The sequence below is a fragment of the Pezoporus wallicus genome, unplaced genomic scaffold (genome assembly GCF_028554395.1).
Source record: "Pezoporus wallicus isolate ANWC-B61680 ecotype Strahan unplaced genomic scaffold, APGP_CSIRO_Pwel_v1 contig_7856, whole genome shotgun sequence".
NCBI lineage: Eukaryota > Metazoa > Chordata > Aves > Psittaciformes > Psittacidae > Pezoporus > Pezoporus wallicus.
Genome location: NW_026639688.1, coordinates 235,248 through 259,851, shown reverse-complemented (window position 1 = coordinate 259,851; position 24,604 = coordinate 235,248). Strand labels below are relative to the sequence as shown.

The 24,604-nt window shown below is 45.0% G+C and overlaps 1 protein-coding gene across 1 annotated transcript in view; it reads left to right on the top strand.

Annotated features, from left to right (window-relative positions):
* Positions 1 to 24,604, top strand: part of AP2B1 (adaptor related protein complex 2 subunit beta 1) — a 76,954-nt gene that overhangs the window by 11,166 nt on the left and 41,184 nt on the right. Inside the window, exons 6-12 of the mRNA XM_057415500.1 lie at positions 10,638 to 10,828; positions 12,917 to 13,138; positions 14,040 to 14,160; positions 16,140 to 16,235; positions 20,774 to 20,889; positions 21,969 to 22,134; positions 22,636 to 22,734. Coding sequence (XP_057271483.1) covers positions 10,638 to 10,828; positions 12,917 to 13,138; positions 14,040 to 14,160; positions 16,140 to 16,235; positions 20,774 to 20,889; positions 21,969 to 22,134; positions 22,636 to 22,734 — 1,011 coding nt within the window. The remainder of the gene's footprint in view (positions 1 to 10,637; positions 10,829 to 12,916; positions 13,139 to 14,039; positions 14,161 to 16,139; positions 16,236 to 20,773; positions 20,890 to 21,968; positions 22,135 to 22,635; positions 22,735 to 24,604) is intronic.

The window sequence follows — 24,604 nt, the reverse complement described above, 5'->3', positions numbered from 1 at the left end:
GCTTGCTCCTTCTGCTCATTGATCTCTATGGAACTAACTTTTTGTAAATGAACGCTTGGCTCTTAGGAGAGCACCAATATCAAAAGTGCATTAACTTAATACTGACTTAAATGAGAAGAAATATCAAAGGAGAAGAGGAGAAATATCAAAGGGCAGTGTATGCTCTGTTTGCTAAATAAACCACCCGTGGTAGCATAGGGATTCCTAATAAAACAGCAGTGCAACTAATGAGCTCCTTGGTGGGAATGAGGATGGGCTGGGACAGCAAAAGCTTTGCAGCTCTACAGCTGCTGAAGCTGTGTGGGACCACAGTACCTGTCCCACGTTGTACTTGCCTGCTCTTCCCAAAGCTGAGGGTTCCCAGCCAGGAACATGCAGTTTGGAGGAGTGATAGTGATGGAGAGGCCTGGGGTGTGGTTTTAGATCAAGCTTTGAGAGGATCACATGGCTGCGGTGCAGTGTACTGGTTTCCCAGGTTTTCCTCTAAACAGGGCATTCTATTTTTGCATTTTAAGGGTGCATGGGGAGAGCTTTTGTCAGGTTTGGGGCTCTTAGAGCTGCTGACTTCGCACAATACTTAATCTAGTTACAATTTTAGATACAGCCATTTCTTCTAGTTAAGTTTATTGCTTTGGTCCCCTTTGAAATTCATTCCTTTGTGGCACAGTGATTCCCTCAAAGGTATGGGAGCTATCCACACCTTTCCAGTCAAACCGTGCAGCTCATTGCTGAAACTCCAGTGGGGGTTCCTGAAGGCCAGCAGTTGTGTTCACCAGTGAAGTTCTGTTTGTGTACAAGTTGATATTTATGAAGGTGTTTCCTCATGATCAGGTGGAACGGAGCCCTGCCTGGAAGCTCTTTTTAAGTAAAATGTATGAATCAGTATTGGCTATCAAAAGAAAGATTACTGATAAGAATGGTACAGATGGATCCATCCTTATGGCCTGTTCCTCTGTAAATCCTGCATCTCGGTCATTGCAGCCTGTTCTCTAAACTCACTCATCATTGTATTATAAATGTTTGTCCTCTTTCGATGACTTGTGGAAATAGGCAACTTTAGACCTTAATGAAGCAGAATTTTGTAGCCAGGAAATCCACTCTTGTTCTCTCTTCTGAGAAGTGAGGATTTTGAGCAGGAGCTAAAACCTCATGTTGAAAAATAGTATTTAAGAAGGGGTTTATTATGGTTTTGTAATTGGCTGCCTCTAGCACATGAGCAAGCACTAAGCATTCTAGCTGAGTAGAGTAACAGCTCCATGTGGGGCTTGCTAATTGCCTTGTAATTGTGCAGGGATCAGGGTGTGTGGTTTCCAGCTGCTCAAACCACCCTCATCATAATGATGGTGAATGCTCGATCCCTGGCAGAGTTCAAGGCCAGGCTGGACAGGGCTTAGAGCAACCTGCTCTAGTGGAAGGTGTCCCTGCCCATGGCAGGCGGTTGGGACTGGATGATCTTAAGGTCCTTTCCAACCCTAACTATTCCGTGATTCTGTGTCTAAGTTGGAGGTGACCTCATCAGAACCATTTTAGTTTGTTTGGGTTTCTTTTTTAATACATGTATTCAGACTAATAGGTTATTAACATGGAATGTTCTGGCCAGTCCTGTTGAGGTGCTGTGTGTGCACAGCCATGGCGTTTTCCCTCTTTATCTGGGCTTTTATTGTCAGGGCCTGGCTTTTTGTTCGGATACAGTGGTGTTTTGCAGAGCTGAGGGGTTGCAGATGAGCTGCAGTAGTTGTGATGAAAGGACTGACACTGGAGGCTGGTAGTTCATTAGCTTCTGCTGAGAAATGCCTGTGGTATTGCAGTTTCTCTTGGATGAATTAATTCAAACTTCTAATTGCATATCTATTGATACATGGCAAGTTACCAAATGGGTTAGTGACTTACTGCATTTCAGCTGAGTTATCTGAGATGTCTTACCTTGGGCAGGCAGTGGGCCAATAACACATACAAGCGCATGGTTCAGTTACTGGGTGGTTGCACTGCACAAGCCTGATTATGGATGGAGTCTTTAATCTTGTTTTACAGATGGGCCTAAAGTGCTTGTGGCTGCTCTTTGTCACTTGGGATCCTGGCAGTGAGTTTCCATTCATAGAGGGAACCCTCATTTCTTCCCAGAGCTGTCTAAGGCAAACCCTTCTTTGCTGTGCATTTCCTCACATGAAGCTTCTCAGGACCAGGTCTGGATAGATGCAAAGCTGGAGCCTGCTTTCTGCTGTCAGTGTGCTGCTGCGATTACTCAGTCCTCAGGACCTTTCTTGCTGGTAACTTTGGTGTGCTACAGCTCAGAAAGGATACCCTCCCATGATCCTTGTGTTCCTACAAAATACAGTTTGTGTGACATCCCAGGGTTTTTGTGTACTGCTGGTTGCACGCAGGTTACTGCACAACGCTGTTTACACCCAACAACAGCAGGAGATACTAGCGAGGTGGGAGAAGTAGGTCTGTTACACACCTACTGTTGCCAGGGGCTCTCTGGAGTGTTGGACAAACCCTTATGCTTTTTAGTTTCTCTTGATACTGTCTTGGTCTGACACTTGTGACACAGACCTAGTGCCTGCTGCTCGATGGAGCATTGCAGGTGCTGGGCCCTGGTGATGAAGAGCAGGACCACGAGATGGCAGCAGCTTAAAGCAGAACCCGAGCTGTCGATGGACACCTTATTTTGTAACTAGTTCCCTCCTGGCTTTTTCACTGCACTTGGTTCTCTCCAGAAATGTAAATATTGGCAGAAAAACGTAAGAGGAAATCCATCTTAAGCCTTCCTGCTCTTTAATATTTGAATGGAATGACCTTTCTCCCCAAATATTTTCAATCCTTGACCTTCTAGAGTACCTTTTAACTCATGGAATAGCTTTCTTGTCAATCTGTTACCCACATGGCTTAAGTTAGGTTGATGTCACTTTCTTCCAGTTCTTTTCTAGGTGCTGTTGGGATTTTTACTGCTCTTTGTAGCATATCTTCTTCCTTATGCTCTGTTTTGTCACCGTGATGTGCACAATCAGACCTTTCATAAGTGCGGCTGTTCTGCTCCTGGGTTTTCATGGACATAGCACTTATGTGCTGCCCAAGAACATGTTATGTATTACACCATCTACCCATCCCAGCTTAATGGGAGAAACACTGTTGTGAATCAATACAGAGCAACCTGAGATCACAGAAGGAGCTGATTAGGAAATACAGCAAGTGTGTGGGATATAATTAAACTCTTTTGTTGTGGCAGGGTATTTTTTTGCCTTTAGCATTAACCTGCACTTAGAAAGGAGTCAATTGAGATCAGACCACGAGAGCTGGTGAGGTCCATCTTGATCTAATCAGAATTCCCTCCAGCAGGGTTGAGTTTCTATAGTTCACAGACTAGACTAAAAATGTAGTGATCTAAATCACAGTGCTCTCTTGTCTTCCCTGCTGTGACAGCAAGAGGTGTAGGTTCCTTTTCTGCCAGCCACAAGTTCACAGTGTATGTGTGGGCTTCCTGGATGACCTTATGGAGGAAGAAGGTCCTCCTTTTGTTCTTTTTCCTACTAGCTGGCAAGCAGTATGTCTCTCTGAGATCATGTCCTGAGGAACAAGCCTGTTTAGAAACAGAAGCAGCTTTTTGTCTCCTGGGCTGTCTTCCACTGTGTACTTTGCAGGAATTCTATCCCTCTGTGTAATAAAGCTGAGAAATTAACCTCTTGCTGAGAAGCTGTTGGTGGTCCTCTGAGTCCCAAAAGGACTTTGTAGGAGGCAGTCTGGGATGTGGGACTGCTCTTGCAGAGCAGGGAGTGGAGCACCACTTTCTGCATGGGCACAGGAAAGAGCTTGTTCCTCATGGGGAAACTTGGACTTTCCACAGCTGTGTGTTTTCCCCTCTGCAGCTGATGTTTTATCTAGTGCCAGGAGTAAACCACTGCTGCTGGATGAGGTTGTGATTCCTGCTCATGAAGGTTGTGAGGACTTGGAAACTCACATCCTACTGGAGTGTTGAATATTGCTAGGAGCTGTGGGCTGTGCCTCTGCAGCATGTCATCAGTCTGAGGCTGCCTCCAAGACACCCTGGCTGGAAAACATCCCTCTTTTCAACCTAGGCGCTGCAGAATGAAGGCTATATCTTGAAGTCCCCCAGCCATGTCTGTGTTGGGCCTTGAAAGGGGCAACATGGGAGACTGCCAGAGGAGGTCGGAAGCCAGCTTGTGTGTATGTGTGTTTCAGCAGTCAGACTGCAAAGATTTAAACTGGGGGAGAAGGGAGAGCTGCTGTCTGCAGTCAATGGCACAGCTTCAGGTTAGCCACCCAGACCCTGCTCTCTCTGCCTCCAGAGACTCTCTTTTGGCTTTGGGCTGAGCTCCTGCAGCTGCTTCTCCAGAGGAAGCTGGAGTCTGACTTAGTGAGTAGCTACTCACTAAGGTTGACATCCTGAACAGGTCTGAGGGAATTCCAAGCCTGTGTGTTGGACCTCGTTTGTTTGATTGGTGGGTTTTATAGGCTTGTGGATGAAGGATGCTGGTCTTGAGCACTTCCTGTAGAAGCTGTGCTTTTCCTTGCCTTTGGAATACTGGCACTCTGGCAGAGAGACGCAAGGATTTTGGATGATAATGCATGGATTCCCGTGACTGTTTGCAGAGTCTTTCATCCCAGACCCCTCATTTATAAAGATTGACAAATCCATCTATCAGAGACTTGTCTCCTTCCAGTTACTACTACCATTATGTGTCTTAATTCCCAAAGCGTTAGTCTTGCCAAATAGATCATTCCAGGATCTCTACTATCAATCAGAGCGTTGGAGAGCTTTATAGACATGTATCTAGATGTTACATTTTCATTGGAACAGACACTTCGAGCTAATGACAAGCACCATTTGTCAAAAAGTGCTGTGGCCATGGTGCTTTGTAACTCTGCACTCTCCTTTCAGGGCTACAGTAGGCTTGTGTTGATGCTTAGCTGGTGCCCCTCTTCCAAATAGCTGCTTGGAGCAGAGGCAGCCCTGTTTGCCACTGGATGGTGCCAGTGAGAACCTCTGCAAGCCAAATTGCAAAGGGCCTTACAAAAAGAAGCCCCATGAAAATCCTTCCTGGTGTGTGACAGGTGCCTGATCCACGCTGGGATCAGAGCCTGGTGCTTTCTGCAGGAAGCATAGCGGGTTGCAGAGCCTCAGTGGCTTAATTTTCTGTACTGGGGGGCTCAGGAACCCTTTTGAGTTGCAGCCATCCCTGAAGAGCTTCTTGCCCACCAACCACAAGAGGTTCAATAGTTGGGGTAAGTGGTCTCCTGTCTTACAACTAATCCATTCTGATCTTGCAGGACATCAGAGCAGGAGGGGTGTTTTAGTCTGCCACAGAGTGGCATTGTTCTGCTGCGCACTGCAGGAGCAGGGAAGTGCAGAAACCAGTCAGGACAAGCACGCCGCGGGAAGCATAACACTTCGACTGTCCTTTCATTGTCACCTCCAGAAAAACTCATCCTACTTGCAAAAAGCAAGCTGGAGATCTTCCCCACTCAGGCAATATGGGGGACGTGGTCAGGAACTGATCATATATCCACCAGTGCGGTTCCAGGCTTCTAGGTGCAAACCTCTTGCAATGGAATTAGTGGGAGATGAATGACTTACCCTGGGATCTGGGAACCTGTCACAATTAAGACTGAACAGGGGAGCTGTTGCTTTGCATGACTACATAGACTGGGGATGTGTTAGTCTCACAGAGCTTTGGTTTAAAGCTATAGCTAGCACGTGCATTAGTGGTGTGAGAGGTTCATAGAGGCTCTCTGACTTGCCTGATTGGGCCGTTTTAATTGTTTATAGACCACTTCAGGGAAGTAAAGTAAAAGGGGCTTGTAGATGAAAGATGAAATGTGAACAGAAGCAGGGGTCATGCATGGAAGGAGTGCTTGTCTGTGTTAGCACTTGTTAGGGACCTTTCAGGCACACAGCATTGTGTGGCCATGAAAACGAGCAGCCCTGTGAAGTACCCATCCATGCGGATGCCCCTGATATCCCATCTGGGAGTCTGTGCTTAATGACACGACCACACCATGCAAGCTGAGAGTGCTCTTTGGAAATGTCAGCACCTCTCTGTTCTGGAAAACATCACGTGGTGCCTGCCTCTCTTGAGGGCAGGGCCTCCAGCTATGTGAGGAAGGCTGCCTCTCCTCAGCATCTTTACAGAATGCCTTAATTTTGCCTCTTTTTCTTCTTTTTCTCCTCATTTTAATTCGATGGTGAACCAGAGGTTCCTGCTTTAAACAGCAGAACATTGTATTTCATGAACTCCATTACACACTTGGTTTCATTTCCAATTAGTCTAGTGTGCTAGCAAAATAATGATTGCTTTATCTGTTGGGTGTTCTAGATCTGCCTAGCTTCCCTCCTGTCCCCCCCACCCCCTGCAAAGCTTTTCCATGTGGGTTGATAGGCAGACACTCAGGTTTTCACCCACCCCCTTTCCTCCTTGTTAATGTATTTTATACCATTTGCTTGGAGCTAAAGGTTTGAGCTGCCAGAAGGAATAACTGGCAAATCAGTGTTCCTACCTCTGCAGCTCTCCACAGGGTCGGATCTGGTCTCTGGCTGCAGAGAGGGATTGTCTGTAGGTGGGTTTAAAAATGTTGGGTTCTTGTTAAATCTGTAATGGAGTTTTAAGTGCAGGGTTTATTGTGGTTTTTAATGAGAGCCTGTGAGACTTAGTTTATCCCAGTGATGCTTCTTTGAGAGTCTAAATTTATTGGGAAATTCCAGCCAAAGAGCAGGTTTATTGTCATTCAGCTCAACTGTGCTCTAAGGGGATGTGACTGCATTTGAATACTGCTGAAATGTACCCGGGGTGAACTGATTTACATCAGCAAGCCAGGCACCTATTATTATTGTTATTTAATCTTCAGTCTGCTCTGCATTTGTACTTTCTAGGTGCTTTTAGGCTGATTCTCAGTGCTTGGTAACTCTTAGCTTAAAGACAGTGGTGTTAATTGTGAGTCAAGTGAGGCATTCTGCTGTGGAGTTAACTTACAGGTTTAAGCTTTCCCTGTTCAGTAGTTGTTTGGGCTCATGTGTATTTGACTAGTGGGCTGGCCTCAGTTTTCTTAGTTATTTTTGAGAACTAAAGACTATAGTAGATGTTAGTTTCCTGTCCTTTAGTCTCCTCCTTATCTGTGAAGTAAGTTATGCAGCTCCTGCTTGGTTCCTTAACCAAATGTTTTGAAAAGCAGGGAATTCTTCCTTTGCTGAAGAAGTCTATGGCTTTTTTTTCCTCAGCAAAGTATGGAAGTGGTTGTGAAACTTGTCCAGTTTCATGTAGGACTTTGTCCTGTGCCCCTTGTAAAGGTTTAGCTTTATATTTAATATGTCCCCCAGCAAATATATCATCACTGATTCCTGGTTTTAAAGGTGAGAAAACCCAACGTGTTGTGTAAGTTAGTTTATCCATTTGTACCTTGTACTTGCTGTTCAGTGCAGCTGGACTTCACTGTCTCGTGTTCCTCTGTTAAGGAAGGAGCTGTCAACTGAGTTGAAGAGTTAATGTACAACATCAAAGCTGAACGTTTTCTTTGGCCACAAAGTACGCAGTAGGTTACCAGGTGAGGTACTACTTGAATTGGTGTTGACTTAATGGACTTCTTTCCCCATAGCTGACTGACCACTGTTAGTATCCCAAACTGCGGACAGTGCTTCTGTCTTTATTTCCATGTTGCCTGAGCCATCACTTAGTGAGAGCTGTCAGCAAAGTCAGAGTCGCTGTGTACTGGAATGAAGCCATGCAGTGCCGGTTTGTATTGCTCTGTGTATTGCTCTATGTTCCTGCCTCCTAACGAAGCCAATGGCAATGCCAGTGAAGAGAGGTGAGCGTGCATACTTGAACCAGTGTTTATGTTGGCCTGGTTCCTGCAATCTGTTTTCATTTCAACTGTGCTGCTGCTGTCTACAAAGCCTTAAAGATGTTAATTATTTTTGTTGGCATACCATAACACATCAATATGTTCAGTGTGAACCGCCAGCAAGGGCTTCTTTTCCCCTTTAATAAATGTTGCTTAAAGTTTGAAGATATTCCCTTATCCCCTTTTGCTTTATTTATCTTGTCACCAAATTGACAGCAGCACAGTTCTGCTAAGGCAGACGGTGAGGACTGGCTGTAATTGTGGGCTATAAGATTGTGGATCCCAGCTCATCTGGCAGAACTGAGCTGCTGCCAAATGTTTCACAGCCTCATTCAGCCCTCCTTTCCTAACACCCAGGCAGACCCCAGGCCATGCTCCTAAGTGCATCTTGCCACCTGATGCTCCTTCTTACGGATGCACTTTGTGGGGATCTAAATCTAGTGGGTTGCCGTATAATGTCCCAACCTCAGCACTGATTTGGACACTTGCATTATTGCTGCCACGTTAGTTCCTGAAAAAATCCTAAAAGCAAGCCCTCATTCAGAGTCAGGGCTCTGGGTTGGAGCTGCTGTGAAGCTACCCAGAGTGGAAGTCTGGAGCCTGCAGGAAGGGGAGATGTTCTTGTTCTGTGTGGCTACTCTTGCTGTCAGGCAGCCCACGGTGACAGCATTTCTGTGCATCCTTTGCCTGTGGCAAACTCCATGCTAGACTTCACTTCCTCTGCAAGAAAGGAAACTTGAATGCAGCTTCTTTGACTTGTACCTGCCCCAGGGTTTAGGATATGCACATGGCCCAGTTGCTGCAGTGTAGTGCCTGGCAGTGTGAGTGCATTTGCCTGAGCTCAGCTCTGTTCCTTAGTACACCTGCCAGGTACATGTCTCTGTGATGCTTTGGCTCTGTAACTTTTTATATTACTTCACTTTTGATGTTTTTTTCAAAAGTTGTTTCATTCTAAAAGCATTTTTCCATAATGATTTTGAACTTTTAACTTGCTTTGATTTGTCTGCACTTACATACTTCCAAAATATAATGGAATTGAAACAGTCTTGTACTTCAGCTTTCTGCTGTGTCACGTTAACCGTTCAGGAGTTAGGCAAATGAAATGATGGGGAGAATAAGCAGCATCTCTTAATAAGTTACTCATTAAAACAGTACAAGGAGACAACAGTTCTGATTGCTGCTGATTTTAGTGACAGAAGGCTCATTCAACTAATGAAATTCATAAAATCTTGGATCAAAATCCTATCTCTGACCTCTAGGTGTGAAATGCAAACCAATCAACATTACTTGTGCTTGTGCAATGACTTTGGAATAGATTGGTTTAATGACAGGCAGTGATGGGAACAATACAGAGAATTTTCTGGTCATGCTGTTCTTGTTTTCAGTGTACTGCATCAAAAGCATCTTTAGGCATCCAGAGAATCAGCTGATTTTAGATAAGATGCTTCTTTGCCTTAATCCCATAGAAAATAGTGCTATAAATCTTTGCTTTAGCAGGGTGTACTGTAAATTGGGCTGGACATGCATCCATTGTAAAAGCCTGAAAACGCCTTTGCGTAGGGTATGGCAAGTTGTGTGTCAAGCCCCAAGTTGTGGGCTTAAATCCCTTTTCTAGTGAATTAAACAAATAAAAGACTTTTGTCTCATCTACAAATTTTCTATTTCTGTCTGTCTATTTGCAACTCTTCTATTTTGAACATCTTCACATGGCATCTGTTAGAATAACTGCTGAATTTGAGTTATGGAACCCTGAATTTGTGTTGCACTCCCCCTTCTTGCTCTTGTCGAGCTGGACCCTGGACCCTCCTCTCTGTGCTTCCTGTCATGTATGCTTAGAGAATAGAAGACCTTACATAGTCTTAAATGTAACAGGAGTGTTTTCAGTGTTGTGCTGCAGTACTTGCCAACAGGACTCTAAGGCAGACAACTGGATGTGATGGGGATGTCTGGAACTGAAATAGGTGTTATTTATGAGTTGCCCATTTTAGGGAAATTGGTGCGTTTGCTTTCAGACTGGGTGACTTGGCAGTGTTACGGCAGAGCTGAAGGCACCTGACATCCCTTACCAAGGAGATGGTTGTTCTCATTTCTCAGATGGTCCCTCTCACTTCTCAGATCACACTAAGCCAAGTGTTGTGGGCTGCTGAGGGGAGATTAGGTAAGAGGTATGCGTTCCTGAATAAGCAGGGCAATTAGAGCTTTTGGGACCAGGACTGTTACCAGTTGAGCACCTCCTGGAAGTGAGGGTAGATGATGTCTTCTTGAAGCAAGCCAGGGTGGAAGTCTGGAGCCTGCAGAAAGGGGAGATGTTCTTGTTCCACGTGGATACTCTGCTGCCATGTCTAGCTCCCTTCCAAGTAAAATCTCTTGGGAGGTCCTGGTCCCAGCTCTGTCTGGAGGTGACTTTAACTTTAGTTTATCTCCAACAAAACTACTTTCAAGTTGTAATTTCTCTAGCAAAATGCACCCAGGCTGGCTTTTCATGTTTTCTGTGTGTGTTGGCAGCCCCTTCCTGCTCTGTGCTGCTCTTCTTTCACTTCCTTCCCAAGAGACCCTTCAAATTTTGGCAAAGAGCGAGGTTAGAGTCAAGTTTCGGGGCTCCCCAGGTTGGTTATGAGTTTGTATGGGCTCAGGTGACTGATGCGGTGGATGCTGTGGAGCAGCTGATAGCACACAGGATCTCCATGTTTGTTTGCCACATGGAACCCATGTAAACCCAGGTTAATCCCTGCCAAGCCATTGATGGAATGCCAGCAAAGAACACATCTCCTTGTCTCTTCCCCCAGGTGGTAGCGAACGCTGTGGCCGCCTTGTCGGAAATCAGTGAATCGCATCCCAACAGCAACCTGCTGGATTTGAACCCTCAGAACATTAATAAGCTACTGACAGCTTTAAATGAGTGCACAGAATGGGGCCAGATCTTCATCCTGGACTGTCTGTCCAACTACAACCCCAAGGATGATCGTGAAGCTCAGAGGTATGGTTGTTCATGCTCTTAGCACAAGCCATGTGGGGCTGTTTGGTCACTTGCAGGCTTCTGCAGTGTCAGAACTCTGAAAAGGGCTTGTGATAACAGGGGGTTTTGTTGAGATCTGTAGCAGCACAATTAAGACTTGAAGTAAGAGCTTTAAAAGGGAAGCAACTTCTGGTAGATTGGGCTGATGCTGGAAACCTGCTGTCGCCTTTGCAGAAGCACTTTCTCTGCTTATCAGTAGCTTTTTTTCCCCTTTTCCCATTTAAAAGTCTAGTTCTTAGGAGAACTGGTGCTACTAAGAAGGGATCAGCCCAAGACCAAACCTGTAACAATGGCAACACTGTTTGGAGGATTTTCTGGTTTAAAGCAGAGCTCTCAAATCTGGTTTTGCTGCTTTGAGAGGCAAGAAGCCCTTATAAGTTTAGAAACTTCCAGAGTACTATAGGTCTGAGGCTGTAATATTTTTTTCCAACTAAAAACTAGTCTGTGATAGAGCTCAAAATCCAGGTAAGAAATTAATTTTCTTATCACTCCAAATGTATCCTTGTGCTTTTACCTTTAGCTGAGTGACTAAACCTAAATACAAAGAGCTTAGGGCTTAGGAACTAGAGTGTTAATTTGTGCACTTCAAACCTCCTCATCTTTGTCCAGAGTCATAAAAAGTCAGATTCTGTACCCAAGAGAACAAGGACCCAGGAAGAAAAAAATACTTGGAACAGGTATTCACTGTTCTTCATCTATTTTGTGTGGGTGATGTGGGAGTGGAGGGGGAAGAAGGGGCAGAAGCCCACATGCAAAATCCTGGGCAGGCCTTTTCAAATTTGACATGTATCTTCATTAACTGTGGTTTTATAATCCACTTCTTTAGAAAAGCCTGCCAGTCTTGCTAGGTTTTCTTTCTTCCCACCTCCCTCCCCGTGTGTTCTGTTTCTGTGCCAGAAACAGCTATTAATGAGTGCTAGAAACCTGCGGAGATCTTCAGGGTGTCAGGCCAGTATTATCCTGGCTTTGTCGGAAAAGGACCACCAGTTTGAACAGCTGTGAACATGTCCCAGTTACTCATCAGTGATTCCTCTGAAGTGGTGTGTGAAACTGGATGGGCAGTAACTACTTTTGCTCCTTTGTGTGGAATTTGAGTCTCAGAGCCTGCCTTTATTTCAGAGGAGAATGATAGCACCTGGTTTTAAATAGCTTTCTCCTTTACAGCAAGGCTGGTGTCATTACCCCTGTGCATGAAGAAACTGAGGCACAGAGAGGTGAAGCAGCTTTGCATGCCAGGAGACCTTGGGCAGAGGCAGCTGGGGACTGCCCTCGTCTCTGACTTTGACTCCTCTGCTCTTCCCTAGCCATGCTGCTTCCCTTCCAGGATGGATGAAAGGAAATCTTTCAGGGAAAGAAACTTCAGGAGGCACAGATGGCAATAAGATTGTTCTGGGTTAGCAATATGCAGGAGGGGGTGGGAAGAAACTTGACAGATGCTGTAAGAAAGAGCATATGAACCCAAACTTCCTTTCTGCTTGGGGTGGCTTGTTTAGGATGCTGTTGATTTATAGGATCCACTGAGGCAGGTGGTGAAGCTGAGACTTGGGGGTGGTATTTAGGTCACTCTTTCCCTGTATCATCAGTGGAACAGAAACCTAGTTTTGCAGAAATGAATGGTTGAAATGGCAGCAGCCCCTGAAGTAAACCCGAAGTGTGTAACGCCTCTGGATCATTATAGGGGGGCTAAAGTGTTTTTCTGATCATTAAAGTTGTGTTTGTAAGTGATTACAGAAGATTACAGAAATAGAGAATAGCACCAGGCAAAGGCAGAAAGCACTAATAATGGAACCTGTGTTGGGACTGGAATGCTGAGAGCTGGAAGAGTTCTGAGCTTACTGTGGCAGGAGAGAAACCTGAAGCTGTGAGAGAAGTAGTTCTTTGCTTCCTGCTGTGTTCAGGAAAGCAGGACTTTGCTTGTTCTCTGCGAACAAACCCCAATCAAAGTAGTGTCTGAGAAGCTGTCCTCAGCCATGTGCAGTCTTCTAAAGTCAGATAAGCTCTGAAATACCTGCCATTCTGAATTACATCTCTTTACTCCTCTGTTTCCAGCATCTGTGAACGGGTGACCCCTCGGCTGTCTCATGCCAACTCCGCAGTGGTGCTCTCAGCAGTGAAGGTCTTGATGAAGTTCCTGGAACTTCTTCCCAAGGATTCTGACTATTACAACATGCTGCTGAAGAAACTTGCCCCTCCGCTGGTGACCCTGCTCTCTGGAGAGCCTGAAGTTCAGTATGTTGCCCTAAGGAACATCAACTTGATTGTGCAGAAAAGGTAAAGGCTCATGGGGTGGTATCCCTGGGTTGCCGAAGGGCATCTGGTTATCTCAGACCTTCAGATAGTTCCACATGCACAGAACTTCACTGAACTTAGGCTCGGATCCCTTGAGGGACAGATTAAACTGTTTATGACTCTGATAGACTGAATTAATTCTTTCAGCAGCTTATATGTGGTACCAGCATCGTACAGTATTTCTTTATCTGCCCCTTTCATTGCCACCTTTCTAAGAGCAGTAAGAACTGCCCTCTTGTTAGCCTATAAACAAGATTGCAAATAGGAAGGAGACTGTAACTGTACAGTTCGTGGTGACCTGTAGAAACTTAATGTGCTTATGCTATTATCAGCATAATAAGAAGAGCCAGGCTGCTGACATACTGATGTACAGTGGGTTGGGTTTTTTTCCCCCCATCAGTTTACTCCCACGTGCATGTTCAAATACTGTTGTTCCTTGCTGGAAAGATGGAATAGGTTGAGTAGCACTTTGTGATTGTGTTCAGGGCAGAGCTACTGTGCGCAGGCATCTGGCAAGTGAAAGCAGCAAATGAGTTTGTAGGTGGGTTTTGCATTAAGATAAGGATGTTATTCTTTCACTGAAAGCACTGTCATCTACTGACTGACTGCAGTGGTTGGCTCAGCAGTTCAAATGGAGGAAGTAGAGATGTAGGCAGAGTTGGAGACTTGAATTCTGCACTTTGTACCTAAGCACTCTTGCTCCAGCCTTCTGACTTTATTCAGGCTGTTGTTCTCATGTGTTTACATGCACTGGACACAAAGTGACACCATTCTCTTTCTCAGGAAACATTTGGGTAGATGTCTAAACAACAGATACCTGTGGTTAGGATACAGCCCCTTGTTTTTACCAGTCTTGAGTCAAACAATGCTATGTTCCCTCCAGGCCTGAAATTCTGAAGCAGGAAATCAAGGTGTTCTTTGTGAAGTACAACGATCCCATCTATGTGAAACTGGAGAAACTGGACATCATGATCCGCCTGGCTTCTCAAGCAAACATTGCCCAGGTCAGCTGAGGAAATCCTGTCCCTGGTATAGTGCTCTTTGCAGCTACTTAAGGGAGGTGGTGGAGTTTTCTCCATAGTTAGGATGTTAATAGAATGGCATGTCTTGCATCATGACCGTTAGGTAGATCTTGTTGTACAAGGAGAGCTGACTTCTCCTGTCAAATGGATTGCTGTTAGTGTTGAGGTTGGAGGGAGAGGCTTCTTTCAAGTAAGAGGTGCACCTGTAACAGTGGCGTTCACAACAGCCCAACATGACTGAAGTCTGAATTTCAAGAGTATTAAATTGTTAAACACTTCCACAGATGCTTGTCAGAGCTAAAATGAAGGTTATTTTGCTTCCAGAGTGGAAATGGCACAAAGCTAAACTGAGTTGAGGATGCTCTATACAGTACATAAATTCCCCTTGGATTTGATGTTGGTTTAATCCAAATTCATTTCTTTAAGGAACTGTTCTTGAGTGCAGCCCTGGCCACAAGACCTAACACTAATGCAGAATGATTAATGCCTGTGGTTAGTGCTATTATTGTTCTACCCTAATTGTCACAGAGCAATTTCATTTAATGTGACATTTTTAAGCAGCTCTTTCCTCTGCTGTTTCTTGGAACAGAGCGAGGTAATTCACACACCTTTTGTGCTGGGGACATGGAAAACATCTTAAAAATCAGTTTCCATGAGAAATCTATTTGGCATTTTCTATTTTTTCCTTGGTAGGCTCCATAGCAATTTTAATGCATAATGTCTCAATAATGCAGGTTGTTTGGATGAAAGGCAGTGGTGTCTGGAGGGCAGAGTCTGGGACTGGTATCTGCAGACTAATGAATGAATCTCTTCCTGGTTCTAAAGAGGCATTCCTAAAGGCAGCCTAAGCTTCATCAGAAGTATGCCCTGAAATGAGACCCAAGGAGAGCAGGCTTCTACCCACATCCTCCCTTTGCAGCTTGTCATGGCTCTTCATCTCCTTGCCCATTCTAGACCAAGGCAGCAGACTAGTTGTGTCCAAGTCATTCAGACTCGGGCAGTGTTTGAAAAGCATAAACTACTAAACCTGGCTGCTCTAAGTCCTGTGCAACAGAGATCAGCCAAGGAAATAAGAAACTTCAAAACACAGCTGTCCTGTCTATGATTGCAGATGTATTTGTCTGCAGTCTGGCCCTTCAAGGCCTTCTTATCTTGTCTTTGGTTGGGGCAATTTGCATTGACTATAGATTTTTTAACCAACTGTCTTACTTTGTGCTGCTCACCTCTCCTTTGCAGTCCATTTGTGACATCACAGTGAAATCCCTGATGTCATGTTTGACATAAGAAATGGACACAAATGAGATTTTGAGGGAATATAAATTGCATAGGGTGTTTTTTAAAACTCGTTTATTCTATCCCAGCAGGTCCTGGCTTAAGCCTTTGTTCAGTTTCCATTAGCAAAAAAACCTTAAGAGGAGAAATATGTTATTAATCTCTGTATAGGTGTCCAGGGTGTCATCAGATCCCCTCTGCATCCTCCTTTTGGATCCAGTAGGGATCCAGAGGTTCATCCTGGCACAGAAAAGGAGAGATCAAAAATGGTTGTTGCCGAGAGCTCTGAGTACAGTGAATGTAGAACAGTAAGTACAATAAACCAGGCATGAATCTACGTGTATGGATGTGACCCCAACTTCACTGCATTTTCAGTGTCAGAAGGAATAGCAGCATTTAATTTTGACAGGGCTGATTTTGTCCCCAGCTTTTAGTTCAGGGGTATTTGAAAATAATCCAGACTGAGCCATCCTTTGACTCTGGATCAGTTTTGCTTCCTGATCCAAACCAGTGGGGTTTCAGAGATAGAGGTTGATTGCAGGGTTTGACTGTGTTAGCTTTGGATGTGTGTGGTTAGCTGTGGAAGTGTGCATCCTGCTTGTTTTCCTGTAGTCAAGCAGCATTACTTGTCAATGGGATGTTCTCTCTGTGCGACCCCAGGGACTCACATTGTTGCATTTGCTTTGCAGGTCCTGGCAGAGCTCAAGGAATACGCTACTGAGGTGGATGTTGACTTCGTGCGCAAGGCTGTCAGGGCAATTGGGCGCTGTGCCATCAAAGTTGAGGCAAGTATCTGAACCTTGAGGTTTTCTGTGATTCTCTCACTTCAGAAGCAGTAATGGGCTTTGTCATCTTGTATCCACGTGACACAAAGTTTCTTTACTCCTGTGTTGGCAATTGAGTGACCAGGATGATGAGAATGATGTCATGCTCATGTTGATCAGTAGCTGGTGAGCTCCAGTTGAGTACATTGCAGGAGGGTGGTGTGCTCCTCTCAGACCTCAGCTTTGCAGGCAGAGTGAGGCAGGTAAATCATCCCTCACGGAATATTTTGCTGCACTGGCTTCAACGCAACAATGACCACTTATCCATGAGGGACCTCTTTTAATAGCTTTGGCCTGACCTTCTGAAGGGGGAAGGAGAAGAGGGTGTGCAGAAGAGCTCAGTCTTATGAAATGCTTTGTTCCCCCATATTTCAGCTGAATAGAACACATGCACAGAATTACAAAGATTTGGGGCACTTAAGTGCAGTTTGCACAAACACAGAGTGACTCTGTCTGCTTATTTAGTTGTACAGGTCCATATAGCTTGTAACTTCGTTTAGAGTGTGCCTAGATGCTTATGCAAGTAAGTTCCCAAGAACCCCTGCAGTTATCCGAAAGAGCAGTCTGCAATGTCCTCTGCCAGTTGAACATCCACCAAAATGCTCATCAGAGAATATTTTTTTGGTGATATCCCTGTTAATCTCCCTGTAAATGAGTCCGGTATGCCTGACAGGAGCTCAGAACGCCTGTGAGAAGAGGGAAGACTTATGCTGTGGTGTTAGTGCTTTTCAGTAAACTGATAGCCGAGTGGAAAATGTCACATAAGCCCTCTAATTTCAGCTGAGCTCATTTAGCTTTTGCTAAAGTGTGTTCCCAGGAGCATTGCCTGACAGCAGATTTAAATAAAAGCCTCATCATGCCTGACTGAGTTTGGTGTCAGTGCACAGGTTTCTCTGGTTCCAGCTAAGCTACTGTGACTCTGCGTCAAGAGGACACCAGCTGCTGACCTCTTGAGAGAATGGACTGCCCATGCAGCCTTCACTTCCTTCCTTCAGCTCCTAAAGGCTTATCCCTGCCATGGGCTTTGTTTTAAGCATGGCCCAATGGCACGGGTGATGACTGCCTCTTATTTCATGTCTGCAGTTCAAACTACCAGAGTGCTCCTTCCGTGATGTGTGCAGGCAGGAGGCTGACTGCATGGAGCCACAGGAGTCACAGTAGAAAATCCTCTTGAGCATGGTAGAAGGCTACTGACAAGTTAGAAGAAGCTGGTGGCAGCTCTTTCTGTAGCAGTGCTTGTGCTGGGGACTGGGAGTTGGCTTTAGTTCTCAGTAGGGACTTTCTTGCTAGGATTTGGTCATGTGTGTCTCTCATAAAAGATGGTGTATTCGTGCACTATCAAGGTGGTTTTAGAAGGTTTTACCCTTTCCTGCCCTTATTCCCTACATTCTTTCTTCCCATCCCTAGTACTATGACATTCAGATTCGTTATGATAATGTCCCATCAAATTCACAGTGACCCTCCAACTATGTAATTGTCTCTCTCAGTAGGTAGCGTTAACCTTGATGTTTAGCAGTGCTCCTTTGAAGACACTGCTGCTAAAAATGGGATCTGTTTACTCCTCTGACAAGAGCCAGATTTAAAGAGGGCAAATATAGAACAACGTATTACAGAGTCCTCAAGTCTGGGTTAATCCCTGTCCCCTGTGCATCTGTGTTTACCAGAGCCTGTTTGCACTGTGAGTTATGACTAATGGAAGAGCATCATCCTCTTAGCCATCAGTGTCCAAGTTCCTAAGGCTTCAAAATCTGCTTTTTGACACAGGGCACAGCCGGAGGGAGCTGTTGATGAATGAGCATTCACAGGAAACCTCAGCTCTGCTTCAGGGATCCTACCTTTTGTCTGATTGTCTCTCCTAGATGAGTAAGACATTGTGTTGGCTGTGATGTGAGCAAGTGTGGCATTACCTTTGCTGCAGACAACAGAGGCAGTGCTTGTTTGGGAAATATAAGCAATACCTATGCTGAATAGATTTTTGCCCAGGCTTAAGTAGTCATATTGTCTTGGGGCATGTTGGAACAACATCATTTTGCATGGATAGACTAGCTCAGAGTTAGTTTGAGTATGTCTACAGCAGACTATGTGATGTAGCTAGACTTGCATTGGTTTCCTCCATTGACAGCACTAGATGAAGTCATCATCTGATGCTTTGCTTGTAAGCAAACCAAGCATCACTTCTATGGGAAAAGGAAATGAAGTGGATGCAGTAAGAATAGTGATTCTTCTGGAGCAAAGAAGCAGCAGAAGGAGCCATATTAGAGGGGGATTTGTCTCCGTTCCAAGAGATTCTGCCAGCAGCCCAGTTGTTAGAAATCATTGAGTCTCATGGCTGTGATCATGGTGTGTGCTACTTCAGTGTTCTTTCAGGCTTTCATTTGCTTTCTACAGAAAAAAACAAAGGAATTTTGACACTGGTTGGTTTTTCCTCATTCCAACTTGAGAGCTGTTCTGGTTGGGGCTCTCTTTCATCAGTTTGCACAGCACTGCAGTCCCTTGGGATGGCTACCTTCAAACAGCAATGTGTTTACAAGGGATGGGCTGAGATGAGATGGATTTTGCTACAGGGAGAGGGACTGCTCTCCTGTGTGTGTGCCTACGTGGCTGCTCACTTCCCAAGGGACTCATGGACTAAAAATCAATCCCGCATATTTCAAAGTGGAGGTTGTGCTCTTCCTGGAAAACTCACGCTTTGAAGTGCCTAAAGGAAAGTAAATAAACCTTAATTTGCTTTTCCTTGAATTCTGCAGCTCTTCTGCTTTACTCGGTGTAGACTGACAGGGCTGGACTGCTTGTTGCGACTGACCGCTGTAGGTTCTGCAGAGTAGAGTTGGCTTAGGACAGGTTTACCCCAAGTGCCCCTTAAGGCCACTTGTTAAAACATGAAGTGAAAGTAGGTGAAACTGGTGAGAGATGAAAATTCTGAAGCATCTGTCTTCAGGACTTTCAGTGGGGTTCACACTGTGAGCCATGTCAATGTGTGTGGAGCCAGCTCCATGGTCAGTCTCCATGAAATGGAAGCCTTCCAAGTCCCAGGCCTCAAATCTTCTGTTGAGCAGAAGAGATCAGAGCAGGCCATTGTCAAATTGCCATTTCACTGCCTCTGTAGTGGCAGAGGACCTGTAAATCCGTGCTAAGAAGGGAGAGGTATCATAAAATACATGATACCAATCATAATTTTATATGGTACATTTCCTTACTCTGCAACCAATTGTATTGGGTTTGTTTCTGTTTGATGTGAATTTCAGGGGAGATTCCTATGCACTTTAGTGCCACTTTGCAAAGACAGAGCAAATGCTGGTTTATAGTGTGTTCTCTCTTGGCTGCTCATTGCCACTGTTTGCACTTGTAGGCTATGTTTGTAAGACACCACAGCTAGAGTCACAAGGGCAAGCAATCACCAAGAGGTTTTAGTGTCTGCTTGTCCCCAGTTCAGCTCTACAAGTCTTGAGGTTTGTCCCTGAGCTTTGTGCCCATTCTCAAAAAGCTGATTCCTGTGACTTAAATGCCATTTCATTCCTCCTCCTCCTGCCCAGCTTTCAAGTACTGTGAATGTGAAGGGGACTGTTGGCTCACTTGAACTGAAAAATCCACCTACGTTGCTATTGTCTGTGCCCTACGCTGTTTGTCTCGATGCTGAATGCTTTCTGAATGTTCTGATGGCAGTGTCATGAGCAGTCTGCTTCTCACATTAATCACCAGCTGTGTAATGAGGCTTCATATGTGCTCTGTTAATAGCGAAATTGCTGTCCTTATTTGAGACTCCTTGGTGCTGGAGTTGGCTGCTCCTGTGATGTCCTGCCTCACTGTGCTATTTGGAATTAGACCTCCCTGAATTACTTGCCTCTAACTCCAGTTCTGGTTCCTGGAGCATGCCAGTGTCTAGTCCTTGTTATCTTACAGTGCCTGTGGCTGGGAATTTTGAACTAGTTAATGTAAAAGCTGTATTAGCAAGAGCTGGATTGCTATTTATAGCTGTATCTTCACTTGTTGCTGGTGACCTCACCCCCAAAACAGTGACGCTTTTGCTGCTGTTACTGCAGTGTGATTGACAGCATGGGTTTATCCTGCCTTCTAGCTTCCCCTGTTAAGGACACCTTCCAGCAGTCCCTACCAAAACTCTCCCCACTCTGGTTGCCATGGCTTGGGAGTGTCTAAGAGGGCTCGTTTGGTGGCCTGTTTCAACTGCTAGCCAGCAAGAGGGTGTTATAAGTAGTAAGGCAGGTGATGTTCTTAAGGTCTTTTATGTGGTGATCCAGCTATCTACTGGCACAGTTGCTTCAGACGTTACTTTTGCAGGAGCTGGAGTCAGCTGGTTTCTCCAGTGTAATACACAAGCACTTGTCAACCTGCAGGTTTCTTCTGAACAAGTATACTGAGGTGGTAGCTGCGGTCCTTTTGTTTCCACCCTTGGGCCTTTTCTCATATGCATGCATTGTTCCTCAGCATGTGCTGTGGTGTTTCTTCAGCTTGTTTTAATTGTATTGTTCCGTTCTCTCTAGCAATCTGCTGAGCGCTGCGTGAGCACACTGCTAGACCTCATCCAGACCAAGGTCAACTATGTGGTCCAGGAAGCCATTGTTGTCATCAGAGACATCTTCCGCAAGTACCCCAACAAGTAGGTGGATGTAGCCTAAGGTTTTTGGAAGCCCTTGTTGCTAACATCAGTATGGAGCAATGTAAAACCCACTCAGCATAGTTTACCAGGGCTCTGAAGCAGAGGTGGCCATTGTTCTGAAAAGCCATGTCCGTTCTGATTCTAGCTCCTACTACAGTAGGACTCAGATGTTAGCTCTAAATGAGGTATCAACCTGGCACATTATTAGTTTGAATCAAAAGCTTTTCCTTCCCCACCGTTGCATATTCATGCTGAGTATAAGCCTTAATCAAAAGCCGTAAAGCTCTCACAGAGAATGCCAAAAAGAAAATTAGACCAAGTTTACAGCATTGGGCATCTGGTTTTGCTCATCTCCTCTGGAAGGTTCATATACAAACCTTCATGGGCTGAGGTCTTGGTCAGATTGTGCTGAACAAAACACATAGTTTTCACCATCAGGAGCTCTCTCTGGCTTGGGCAGTACTCAGCTCTTTTTCAGCTGTTTCTACAGTGATGTTTTGTCTCTTAGCTGCAGAACAGCAGAGTCTTTCAGCGGATACTTCATGATCACCTAAAAAGTAATATGGGACCTCTGCAGGCCTCTCTGGCAATTTCTGCTGTCAGTTACAAGATAGATTACCTGCTTTTTGACTGGGATATCCACACACGGGAATAGGGGAAGCTAAATAATCAGCGTGAGGTTTAGTCTGTTTTACAGCAAAGCCTTTGGGGAAGTGTGTGATACCCAGTTTAGAGTTACCAGTCTGAAGATGCCAGTGAGGCTGCAGGATCTGATACAGACTCAGAATTTGAACTGTTGGATCAAATGTTCTCTTTATGAAAACAGAGAGGGAGGGAGAATTCCACATCTGGGTGGTCTTGTTGAATAACAAAACTGCAAAGCTCTTGAGGACCATGTGAGCTTGGTAAAAGAAAAAGGCCAGGAATATCTTCTGTAGTTGAGTGAAAATGCTGCTTGTTGCATACAAGTACAAGACATTGTCATTCAGTGCAAGAGTCTCTGCAGAATGATGTGGGCAGAGATGGAGAAACACAAGTGGAATTCACCCCAGTAATCCATCTGTACTCTGACAAACCAGGTATGAAAGCATCATTGCCACTCTGTGCGAGAACCTCGATTCCCTGGATGAACCAGATGCTAGAGCTGCCATGATCTGGATTGTGGGCGAATATGCAGAAAGGATTGACAATGCAGATGAGCTGTTGGAGAGTTTCTTGGAGGGCTTCCATGATGAAAGCACTCAGGTAAAATTGTGTTCATCTTATCTGTAGTGTTTTGTGCAGTGTATGTATGGGATAATAAGTAACATTGCAGTGGTCAGGAAATACCTCCCAAGGAAAACTTCAATATTTGGCTAAAATAAAACTCTTGGGAGTCTGTAGACTTTCTGTGTTGTTTGTATTTCCCAAACTTCTCTTTTTGGAAGGATAAGAAAGAACAGGAGGGGTTTCTAGATTTTGTATGTATCTTGAGGAATAGGGACCAGAACATACAGAAGAGTGATAAGATGCATAAATGTACAACATAAATCTCAGTGTGCTAATCTGGGACTTGTCTGTGGAAGTGTTTTGCAGTAGGCAAGAGTCTGAGTCTCACTGTACTGGGTTTCCCTGGCAAAGAATAGTTGTAATGCTGTTAGAAAGCACAGGACTCGAGTTCCGTATCAATAATGGATGTTGGGACCTGGGAGACGTTGCTAAAGCATGGATGAATTTTCTAATCTCTGCTGTGTCTGCTTCTCTTAGGTACAGCTCACCCTACTGACTGCTATAGTGAAGCTGTTCTTAAAAAAGCCTTCTGAGACACAGGAGCTGGTTCAGCAGGTTCTCAGCCTGGCCACACAGGTAAGCCAAGGTATTGAGAAAACCAGAGCCCTCCAGACATCATGTTGGCCTGCTGTGTGGTGTCTCCCATCTGCCAGGCAAATCAGCTTTGCGGTAAATAGGATTCAAGCATGTTCCCCTCTCTCCCAAACACACTCCATTTAAGAGCTGCTCTGTGCCTGTTACCATGCCATCTGGCATCTGCTCTCTCCTTAGCTCTTGCTTCATCCTAATTCCCTCCCATTCCCCACTAAATGAAAAGCTAGGGACAGGGTAGAGTTATGAAGAGACCAAAATACTTTCTCTTTGAAGACGGCTTGTAGTTAAAACATCTGGAACTGTGACAGAGGGAAAGGGTCTGGCAAAGACTTGGTTCTGTGAACAGCAAAGCTTAAGCAGTGTTATGAAAAAGGAAGAACTGAGGTTTGGGTTTTTTCCTTTGTACTTGGATGCTGTCAGCCAATATGACAGCTTTGCTGGAGGCTTTAACAGTGGGTTAAGATCCTGGATTCATTATGCATGAGGTGCTGAGTTATGAGCTCAAATCACTGCAGGCAGGACTGGGCTTGAGCTGGTAGACAGAAGTGCTGTAGCTCTGCAAGACAGAAGTGAAGATGTCATGGTGGCTGGAGTGGGTAGGACATGAGCTGATCCTCTTACAGTCCCTGGCTGTAATGACTGGGGTAAATGTGTGATGGCATAGCCCAAAAAGAGCCCCTCTGTTCCAGACCTGCTGTGTCAAGTGATGAAAATAGTTTCTCAACTGCTCTGAACGGGCTGCTGTTGTTTATGAGCAGAAAACCTGGAGTCTATCATTAGGTGGCCTTTTTGGTCCTCTTTGCTGCAACAAGCCATGGCCGTGGACTTACGAGTACTTAAAACTTTTATTCATCCCTTTGGGGGTGTTGCATTGGTCAGAAGCAAGAAATCTGTGGTCTGCTTTTCTTCCTTCAAAACCTGCTGTTAGGCAGGCTCCCAGCAACTCTTCTGAGAGGAATTGGGCCAAGGGCATGCTTTATCATTTGTCTAAGCTAACAGAAGAAAGGTACTAAGTGTTAAAACCCACTATGCTGAGTCACAAAACACTTATTGGTACCCTAGGAATATAATAGGCGTCTGTTTTTTCTCTGTTTGCCACAAATGTTGATTCAGTCTAGCTGGTATTTTATATGAATAATAAGTCAGAGTAGGATAACTGGCTGTAAAATACTAAAAAGTCCTGTGCTTCAAGGTCTGATTTCTAGGTAGAGATGCTGTTTTTTCACTGGAGTGGGAGAGTAATTACACGTGTATTTCTTTCCCCAGCTTAGGTATTGTTGCACTTTGAGTTTCTCTTAGGGTATGTCTGCACAGCAAACTGCTGGTGTGATTGTAGAAGAAGCCTGCTTAATCCAGCCAACACTGGTAAAAATAGCAATGAAACAGCTGGGGATGGGAGGGACACGGATGTGTAGCTGCAGTCTGGGTCCCTGGCAAGCCCATAACCTAATGGGTGGCACAGAGCCATTGCTCTTGTCTGGCACGGGTGGGTAATTAGGCTAGCATGGGTTCATTGGTATGCACCACAGGTGTGCATGCAGCCCCTGGAGAGCAGAGAATTGGGAGAACTGTGGAAAAGGGAGATGTGAGCCTCCTGTTCCAGTAGATTTACTAAAGTTTCAAGTCTGTTTATTTGGCTGTGGGAAGAAACAGTCAGTCTTGAATCTGTGTGTGCCTGCAAGTACATAGGAGCATATGGTCTTTCATGTCTGCCCTTGCAGAAGCCCTGCCTCCTCCTGAACTGCCTCTGCAGGCAGGATGCAGAGAGTCTTGTAGGAATTGTTAGGGGTGAAAAGTGTAAAGAGTCCACGACTCCACCATCAAACTGAAAAACAGCACTGCAGAGGGATCT